The sequence below is a fragment of the Gossypium raimondii genome, chromosome 12 (genome assembly GCF_025698545.1).
Source record: "Gossypium raimondii isolate GPD5lz chromosome 12, ASM2569854v1, whole genome shotgun sequence".
NCBI classification, from domain to species: Eukaryota; Viridiplantae; Streptophyta; class Magnoliopsida; order Malvales; family Malvaceae; genus Gossypium; species Gossypium raimondii.
This window is the reverse complement of record NC_068576.1, coordinates 5,950,847-5,961,716: the sequence shown is the minus strand read 5'-3', so window position 1 is coordinate 5,961,716 and position 10,870 is coordinate 5,950,847. Positions and strand designations below refer to the sequence as shown.

General features: G+C 33.6%; 1 protein-coding gene across 1 annotated transcript; it reads right to left on the bottom strand.

The window, feature by feature from the left end:
- Window positions 1-876: 876 nt before the first annotated feature.
- Window positions 877-1,617, bottom strand: LOC105763018 (pathogenesis-related protein 1). The gene has a single exon (XM_012581039.2). The coding sequence runs from the start codon at window positions 1,533-1,535 to the stop codon at window positions 1,047-1,049; it is 489 nt and encodes a 162-aa protein (XP_012436493.1). The 5' UTR covers window positions 1,536-1,617; the 3' UTR covers window positions 877-1,046.
- Window positions 1,618-10,870: the final 9,253 nt, after the last annotated feature.

The window sequence follows — 10,870 nt, the reverse complement described above, 5'->3', positions numbered from 1 at the left end:
AGTAAGCAAAAGAGTTGTATATTTTTAGATATTTGAATTTTAGTGAGATATGATCAGAATAGCTTTTGAAATCCCCTGTCCAAAAATAATTTGGAAATATAATTTATATGTTTAGATTCCTTAGTGAGTCTATTTTCAAAAGAAACAAGCGAGAATGTTATCCGAATTCTATTCATTGAGATAATTAATTTTTAGTGAAGAGGGGTCAGAGCTGTCGAATATTGAAATAGGGGAGACTTTAAAGAATAAACTGTACTAATTGGATAAACCAAAAATTTTGAAAATTTTATGGTAAGAAGATATATGAGTCTAGTTTCAAGGAAAATTTACAGATCTAAATTTCGAGTTTCGTAACTTGAGTTATAATTAAATTAGTCCCGGTTTACAGATCTATTCATTGAGATAATGTTCCCGGTTTAGACTCGAACTGTTTCTATTGCATGATTTAGGGTATCGAGATTCCTTTTTAGGGACATATTGAATGAACGTGAGTGAATTAAATTTTTTTAAAAGCAAGTTTTTATGCTCCGAACTAGTAAGTTAAGTTAAGTAATGCCTCGTGCTCGACTCCGGCAACGGTCTCGGGTAAGGGGTGTTACAACGAATCTCTCCAATCTATTGTTGAATCCAACATAGCATATTTTGCACTTTCTTGATGGAAGCAAAGCAGTTAAATTTTTCTTCTCAAAGTTTGAGTTGGAACAATATTTATTGCTGCCTCTCTTTGTGCCCAATCTATAATATTTTTCACTCTTGTCTTCTTTACCTTATTGCAATATGAACCTTGCTGCATAAGTTGAATTTATCAGGCGTTGATTATAAAAGGGTTATTTAACTCTTATACCGTTTAGTCGAATTAATTATATATGATTATAGGATGTATGGGAGACATCATTATAACGAAATTATAAGAGCAAATGATAAGATATTCATTCCTTATTTATTATTTGCCATTCAGTAGGCAAATCAGTACATATATATAGCATTTTTGTTGCAGATAAATAAGTTTTGATTTGGGAGGGCTTTAAGCAAATTAAGGAAGGTTTTTAGTAAGGTTTTTGACCGACGATATTGCCTCGAGGAGAATAGTTGCAAACAATGAAAGTACCGCCATTGTTGCACTTCACCTTAGCACAACCAAGATGGACAGAGTTGCGCCAAACCACTTGAGTATAATGCCCGCAAACCTTACCTGCTGCGCACCTGTTAGAGTTGTAATTGTAGTTGGCCTTCTCATTAACCCACATATTTACAGCATCGGTTCCCGATAGGTCAGCACTGCCCCAAGCAATGTTCTCACCATAAGGTCCACCGGAGTGCACAAGGTTGCAATCAGCGATGCGCTGCTTAGCATAGTTCTCTGCATAGGCAGCTACGGTGTTGTCCCAAGTCATGGGACCAACGCCGACAGCCGCTCGAGCTGTGTTGTGAGCGTTGAGGTAGTCTTGTTGTGAGTCTTGGGCATGGGAGGGAAGGACCAAGACTAACCCCACGAGACAAGTAAGAGCTAGGGTAGAAACCTTTGAAAACTCCATGTCAGGTTTGATTCTGCTAAGAATATTGCAATGAAAATATATGCTGAGAAATTGTAAGTATGAGTGGTGAAAATAGGTGTTTTGAGGGCGGTATTTATGGACAATTATTAGTTTGGCATGCAGTTGAATGTTCAAACCATACGCTTACTTTTCATGAATCAAACTAATAATTGTATTATGAATCCAGAAAACGAAAACTGTATCAATTTATTTTAAATTGGATTGTTTTCTGTACTCGAAAATTAAGTTTTTTTATATTTAAAAAAATAAAATTTCAAAACAATTGTTATGTATTAGTTTCAAATTTTGTTAATATTTTGAGAGGAATTTAGTTAAATAATATGATATTAATTTAAATGTGACACTTAGATAATTGGATTTAAGCTAATTTGGTTTTTTTACCATATTCACAAAGGTGGCACTAGTTTGAAATGAGCACTATTCGAATGGTGTTAAATATTTTCTTATTCGTGGGTTGTGGAGGTATGTTAATGAATATTAAAAATATTTTTTGAAACTTTTAGAATTAGAACTAAATTGAAAAAAATTTATAAATGATGAGAGCTAAATTTATTTAATTTTAGAATTCAAAATAAAGTAACAAAATATTCTAATAATTGAGGGCTAAATTTGTTGATTCCTTTAGATTTATGGTCAAAATGATAAAATATGTAAACATTGAAAACTAATAAAACGTGACTAAAATATTTAATTTTGAAAAGTTGAATGACTAAATAAAAAATTAATAAATAAGTGACAAAAATATAACTAAAACTAGTTGGGGGATATTATTGTAATTTTCTTAAATCACATTGCAAATAGGATGTACATTCTCGGCTTCTACACAGAAATGATGGTATGAAATAGAGATATTATTTAAGTTTTAATTGAGTTTGCGTCACAAGTTAATTGAACATCAATAACATGAAGGTAGATTTGAACCCATGCTATTTGCAACAATAAAGCTTAAATTCTATGCAAAACCCTAAAATTATGACCTGAATAGTTTTAAACCCTTCATCACTGCAAAAATGAAATAATAGAAATGAAAGACTAGCCATTTTATGAAATTTATAATTGAATAAAAAATTGCCTGAGTGACTTGGGATAAGAGGTTGAACATTTCTGGATCACATTGCATTTAAGACAGGTCGTCTTTGGAGTTATATGATACTTTAACATAGACAAACTTTTCTATAATTAGTCACTCCTTTACTTTGGGTGAATTCTTCCAACCAGCATGATAGTTGATGTTACTCTCCAAGAATTATTGTAGCATCCTCTTCCAACTAGCGTAGAGTTATCTTTATTCCTATCCCACTGATCAAATTAATTTGAAGATATCACTTTTTGAATCCACAAGTTTTGTTTTCTTTTTTGTAAAAAAGATATCAAGAGATACCAAAAATTATTTTACTAACAAATTTTAATTCACTCAAAAAGTAAGTGTTTTATTTTAAAGGATCACAATAAAACATTAGATTTCTCATTTTTATTTTTTTAACACCTACGTAATTGACGAGTACTACTTTTGGGTGTTGTAGGGGTGCTATAACTTTCCCTATACATAATCGACTCTTGAACCCATTTTTTTTTCTCTAGAGTTTGCATTTTATCTTTTTAAAAGAATTTTAAAATCTCTTTATAAAAGACAAATTTTTTAAGTGACCAATCACATTTAACAAAAAAAAAAATCATTGGTAACTCCTTTCCGTAAATGTAAAAACTTTTAAACAAAATAAGGTTGAAATTATCTAGTTGTCATTATACTTTGATAAAATTTGAGATTTAGTCTTTATACTTAAAAGATTAAAAATTAAGTCTTGTTTTTATTTAAAATCTTAGTCCTATCGTTAATATTGTTTTTTTTGGTCAAAATTTGTCAATTTAACATATTAATTAGGTTTCTCTTATATATCGTGGTATATGACTAACACAAAATAAACAAGTTGACAAGTTCTAATAAAAATATCAAAGATGATAATAATTTAATTAAAATTTTTAAATTGAAAAATAAGGGATTAAATTTATAACTTTTAAAGTATAAAGAACGAACTTATTGAAATACAAGAACTAATAACATATTTTAAAATATTACTAGTAAATTATATATCTACAGCAAGAATTGTAATATTTTGCACCTTTCATTATAATATGATTTATGAATTTTAATATTTTATAGAATAATATGCTTTAAATTAGTTTTTGTATCATTTATAAAAATTATAATAAACTTACAAAATAATTTAATGATATTTAATTATTAACCGAAAAATTATATCATCTATATTCTGTATATATTAAGATTCCGAATCATTAATTATATATCTACACATTATAATAAATTCATCTTTCAAAATTTTCCTTATAATTAAAGCATAAATTATATTTATAATATTATAAATATATTATATCATAAGTATTCTTTCAAATATTTTTAAATGTTTAATAGTAGCGACCTAAAATTTACACGGGGACTAGTCGAGACGATTATTGAAAATTTGAAAAAAAGTAAATTTTATTTTTTTAAAAAAAGAGGAGTCACCATCGATCTTTTTTCTAGGTGTGATTGGACACCTACTAAATTCTCTTTTTAGAAGAAAAAAATTATTTTTAAAATTTATTAGCACCCTCGCGATGCCCAAAAATTGGTTTCTCGTTTAGCGTGCATTATCTTAATTTTTAAAAATGCGAGTTCAATTTAATATTTAATCGTGATCCAATTGAAAAACAAAAATTTTGTTAAATTAAATATTATTGTTTTATATATATTAAAATTAAATTTTGATGATTTACAAGTAAAAAATACTTTTTTATTTTTGAGAAAATTATGAAATTTTCAAATTTTAGAAAGGCTTTCCATATTTAACAAAATCACCGATACATAGCAGTGAAATCAATGACTTGATGCTAAATCGGTTCGTTATTTAAATTAAAAATTGTAAAATAAAATATTTCTAAAAAAAGATATTTAAAATACTAATTTAATTAAAAATGGGATAATATTTAAATACAGGGACTAAATAAATAATATAAAAAAGATCAAGAGTTTACCAAAAACCCAAAATATGGGCTTGATCAAATGGGCTATATGACTCGGGCTCTTTTTTTTCTCTTTTTTTCTTTTTTTCCTTTTTCTTGCAGATTGGGCCGTTGGCTCGACCTGCTGGGCTGGGCGCTAGCCTGCTAGCCAGTTGACTTAGGTCTGCTGGGAAGTGGGTCTACTATTACTGTTGGCCTGCTGCTTGCTGCTGGGGTGTGATGGGTCAGGTCAGATAGCACGGGTCGGGTTAGGTCAAACCCAACTATTTATTATTACTTTTTCTTTTTTTTTTGTTGGGCGCTGGTGGGCCGGCTGTAGCCTCTATTGCTACTGGGCTGCTAGGCGCTGATGGGCCTGCTCGTCGCTAGGGTCAGTGTTGTTAGGTCGGGTCGGACCTAATTTTTATTTTATTATTTTATTACTTTTTTTCTTCTTTCTTTCTCTTTCTTTCTTCTTTCTTTCTTTCTTTTTCTTTCGTTTTCTTTCTCTTTTTCCTTCAACCCTAGCGCTTTTGGCAGTTGCCGATGCTCCCTTCGCCCAATGGCATGATGGTGGCCGGCTCTCCCCTCTCCCTCTTTTCTTCTCCTTTTCTCCTTTCCTTTTTTCTTCTCTTCTTTCTCTCTTTTTCTTCTCTTTCGTGCCGATTTTCTTGTACTCAGCTTGCTTGATTTCAACGGTGGTGGGACAGTGGCGGTGGCAGTAGAGCATGGCCGTGTGCTTTTGGCTGTTTTTTTTTTAATTTTTGCTTTGTCTTTTTCTTTTTTCATTTTTCATTTTTCTTTGTTTGGTGCTAATTTTTTTGGGGATCAAAGTCCCTTTTATTGTTGATTTTTCTTCTTTTTGTAGGTAGCAGTTGGAGGAAGAGGGCCATGCCCTAGGCCGGCCACCGAAAAATCAAGGGACAAGTGGGCAAATTGCACCTGTCGGCAGGGGATTTTGTGTCAGAAGGACTATATTGCAAAGGGTGCAAAACTTATGGGGTTAATGTGTAATTTTAGGAAAATTTAAGGTCAAAATGTAATTTTAGGAAAGTTAGGGTCAAAATCTAATTTTAGGGAAGTTGAAGTGTCAAAATGTAATTTTAGGAAAGTTGGGTGTCAAAATGTAATTTATATTTTCTTTGTATTTTTCAAATTTTTATTATTATTTAAAATATAAAAACAAAAAGAAAACACTAATGGGCTAAAGCCTAAACAAGCCCAATTATCCAATCCCAATGGGCCCAATCATTGGGCCCAATGAGACAAGCCTAAACCCGTAATTTGGAAAAAAATTTAAACACGAAACCCGAATCGGACAAAATTTAGTGCTTCTTCGCTCATCGCTGTGAAACAGGGATAGAGTAAAGACTTAAAAGCACTGAATTTTGTTCGATTGTCAAAAAAATATTTTATTTTATTTTTATTTTTATTTTAAAACAGAACTTGAAAACACCTTGGCGTACGACCCGAGGCTCAACTCACCTCTCGAATTATGAGTTGATCTTTGAAAAACAGAAATATAAAATACCTTAGCGCGCGACCTGTGGCTCAACTCACCTCTTAGATTATAAGTTGATTTTTGAAAAATAGAAATTAAAAAATACCTCGGCATGTGACTCAAGGCTCAACTCACCTCTCAGATTTTGAGTTTATTTTTGAAAAATAGAAATTGAAAAATACCTCGGCGTGTGATCTGAGGCTCAACTCACCTCTCGAATTATGAGTTGATCTTTGAAAAATAGAAATTGAAGATACCTCAGCGCGCGACTCGAGGCTCAACTCACCTCTCGGATTATGAATTGATTTTTGAAAAATATAAATTGAAAAATACATCAGCGTGTGACCTGAGACTCAACTCACTTCTCAGATTATGAGTTGATTTTTGAAAAATAAAAATTGAAAATACCTCAGTGCTCGACCCGAGGCTCCACTCATCTTCTCGAATTATGAATTGATTTTTGAAAAATAGAAATTGAAAATACCTTAGCGTGCGACCCAAGGCTCAACTCACTTTTAGGATTATGAATTGATTTTTGAAAAACAAAAATTGAGAATACCTCAGCGCGCGCCCCGAGGCCCAACTCATTTTCTCGGATTATGGGTTGATTTTTGAAAAACAGAAATTGAAAATACCTCAGTGTGCAACCCAAGGCTCAACTCACCTCTCGGATTATAAGTTGATTTTTGAAAAATAGAAATTGAAAATACCTCAATATGCGACCCGAGGCTCAACTGACTTCTCGGATTATGAGTTAATTTTTGATAAGCAGAAATTAAAAATACCTCAGCATGTGACCTGAGGCTCAACTCACCTCTCGGATTATAAGTTCATTTTTGAAAAACAACAGAAATTGAAAATACCTTAGCGTGCGACCTGAGGCTCAACTCACTTCTCAGATTATGAGTTTATTTTTTGAAAAATAGAACTTGAAAATACCTCAATGTGCGACCCGAGGCTCAACTCACTTCTCGGATTATGAGTTGATTTTTTCAAAGACGAAAAAAGTAATAATTTTGAAAAAAACCAGAATTTAAAAAAGATTATCAGGTGAAACTCGAAAGCCTTCTTTTTCATTGATTTAGTGCAGCTACCTCCCAAAATTTATTGTTCTATTGGGATACTTGTATATGTCATGTTTGATGTTATTATGATATGCACGTGTTTGTCCTAAATCTTTTTATGCCTACATGATCATTCCATACACCCTGGATTGTTTGTCACGTGCCCTCTTTTTCGTAAGGGTTTGCATTTATTGCTTCAATCCTTGACTTTTCTCTCAGGTTTTGTACTCATCTTAAAGTTTTGTGAGTAATCCCACATTTTTCGTATATCACCCTTCTGCCCCTTGTTGAACTTTTTCCTTGCTTCGGGGCCCTTGTAAATCAAATTCTCATCTGGATAATGCTCAACATTCCTTTTGTTTAGAGTATGTCATCTTATTATTTATTATTTAAATGAACCAAACATGAGATGCTTGAAAAATGACAAAGTAAGCATGAAGGGAAAACATCACGTTCATATTTTATTTCAAAAGCAACAGAAAAAGAAGATTAACAAGGAAAAGTTCAATAAAGGAAACGTCACGAAGAAAATAAATGAATTTAATGGTCACGAATGCTCTAGATATCTAACGCATGAACTTCTCAATATTTCTCCATCAAAGATCTTTTCGAGCATGGCTTCTTGTGTAGAAGATTTCAAGCTTCTGAGAATACTTCAACTGTTGTAACTTCGTCATTTGACTCCCCGTTCAAGTTGTCTTGTTCTTTAAGTTCGAAGCTATTTCATTAGGATGCCTTTTTGGGTTTTCATCCTAATCCTTTTTGTTTATCAAGATGCCATTTTCAGGTTTTCATCTTGACTTGATTTTTTTTAGGCATAATATTTCTTCACAGCATCTGAGTTCACTGGATTAGGTAATTCTTTCCCATCCATCTTAGTGAGAATCAGAACCCTCCCGAGAATATCTTTTTTACAACGTACAGCCCTTCCCAATTTGGTGACCATTTTCCTCGAAAGTCTTTTTGTATTGGGAGGATCTTTCTTAGTACGAGCTCCTTTTCGCGAAATTCTCTTGGCTGCACCTTTTTAACATGGGTTGTGATCATTCTCTTCGGGTACATTTGTTTATCACAAATTGCCTTCAATTGTTTCCCTTCAATAAGGTTTAGTTGATCATATCGAGCTCGAACCTATTCTGATTCTTCTAGTTTTGACTCCATCAAGACACGTAGCGATGGTATCTCCACTTCGATAGGTAGAACGACTTCTATCCCGTAGACCAGGGAGAAAGGAGTTGCTCTCGTAGATGTCCGTATAGAGGTGCAGTATGCGTATAAAGCGAATGGTAGCTTTTCGTGCCAATCTTTATATGTCATAGTCATCTTCCCGATAATCTTCTTAATGTTTCTGTTAACTACTTCTACTGTTCCGTTCATTTTGGGGCGATAGGGTGAGGAATTATGATGCTTTATCTGAAATTGCTCACACACTCTTGTTGTTCAAATTCAAAGCATTATCTAAAATAATTCTCTCAGGCAAACTGTATCGACATATGATCTCCTTTTTTAGGAATCTACAGACTGTAGTCTTTGTCACATTAGCAAATAAAGTGGCTTCTACCCATTTTGTGAAGTAATCTATTAGCACAAACATGAATCAATGTCCATTAGAAGCCTTCGGGAAAATTGACCCTATAAAATCCATGCCCCACATGGAAAAAGGCTAGGGAGAAGTCATGACATGAAGGGGCGAAGGAGCTGCATGGATTTCATCGTCATAAATTTGACATTTGTGGCACTTTCATGCGTAACTAATGCAATCCCTTTCCATCTCCAGCCAATAATAATCAATTCTCATAATTTGCCTAGCCATAGTGAAACCATTGGCATGTGTTCTACAAATTCCTTCGTGGACATCTTCAAGTATTCTTTTGTATAGAATATCCCCATCAAGAACAAATCCAATCGTTATTCTCTTAATTATTTTTTTGTAATTCTCATTTTCTTACTCGGGATACCTTTGATTCTTGATATACTGCAAGATACCATGGAACCATGGTCGTCCATCTAACTCCCTCTCAATGCTAAAACAATATGCGAAGACCTCATATATACTCATTTGGAGATGCATTATTTTAGTTTCTCTGTTTGCTTTAAACATTAAAGCCAAGGTGGATAGGGCGTCAGCCAATTGGTTTTCTTCTCATGGGAAACAGTTCCGCAATGAGATCACGATATCTAACTAATTTTGAATCCTTTATTTCCCATTGAATCCTTTATTTCCCAATCTCCACGGATTTGATAAATCACTAATGCTGAGTCCCTATACACCTTTAAAATTTTGATTTTCCTTTCAATGGCTGCACGAAGTCCTATGATGCAAGCTTCATATTCCGCTATGTTATTGGTACAGAAAAAATTTAATCTGACAGTGAGCGAGTAATGGTTCCCTTTCGGTGACACTAAGATTGCTTCTATCCCGTGCCCCAATCCGTTCGATGCACCATCAAAGCTCATCTTCCATGATTGATCTTTTGACAGCTTGCCCTCTTTTCCAGAAATGCACATCAAGTTTTCATGTGGGAAATCAAATCTCAAAGACTCGTACTCTTCCATTGCTCGACTTGCCAAAAAGTTCGCTATTTCGCTTCCTTTCATAAACTTTTGGCTTACATACGCAATGTCATACTCAAACAATATGATATGTCATCGTCTCATTCTCCCTGAAAGTGCATGTGATTCCATCATGTACTTTATTGGGTCCAGCTTTAAAATTAACCATGCCATATAATACAACATGTATTGTCTGAGCCTTCGAACTACCCAAACCAATGCACAACAAAATTTTTCGATTGACGGGTACTTTACCTCATACTCTGTGAACTTTTTGCTGAGGTAGTAAATTGCCTTTTCACTTTTCCCTGACTCATCGTGTTGTCCCAATACACAACCCATTGAGTTTTTTAACACAATCAGATACAATATTAAGGGTTTTTCAAGCATCAATGGTACTAACACCGGGGGACTAGACAAATACTATTTTATTTTGTCAAAGACTATTTGGCACTCCTCGTTCCGTTCTCTTGGATTATGTTTTCGAAGGAGTCAAAAAATTGGATAACACTGGATGGTAAGTTAAGCAATGAATCGAGCGATGTAATTCAACCTTCCTAAAAATCCTTTGACTTCTTTTTGTGTGTGTGGAGGTGGCAGTTCTTGTATGGCTTTTATATTATCTGGATCAACATCAATACCTCTCTCGTTGACAATGAAACCTAGCAATTTTCCCGAGGCAGCCCCAAACGTATAGTTGGCTGGGTTAAGCCTCAATTGGAACTTTCTTAATCTTTTGAACAACTTCCTAAGCTTCCCAACATGCTTTTTTTCTTCCCAAGATTTGGCAATCATATCATTGACATAAACTTCTGTTTCTTTGTGTATCATGTCATGGAACAACATCACCATGGCTCTCTGATATGTTGCCCAACATTCTTCAATCCAAACGACATCACTTTATAGTAGAACATTCCTCACATTGTCACGAATGTGGTTTTCTCTATATCTTCGAGAGCCATCTTTATCTTATTATAACCCAAGAAACCATCCATGAAAGAAAACAATGAATGCTTTGTCGTATTATCCACCAATGTAACGATATGTGGCAAAGAAAAATTATCCTTAGGGCTCGCTCGATTTAGATCACGATAATCCACGTACATTCTCACCTTGTTGTCTTTCTTCGGTACTGGGACTATGTTACTTACCCATTCTGGATATTTAGAGATTTGTAGGAAGCCATCATCAAATTG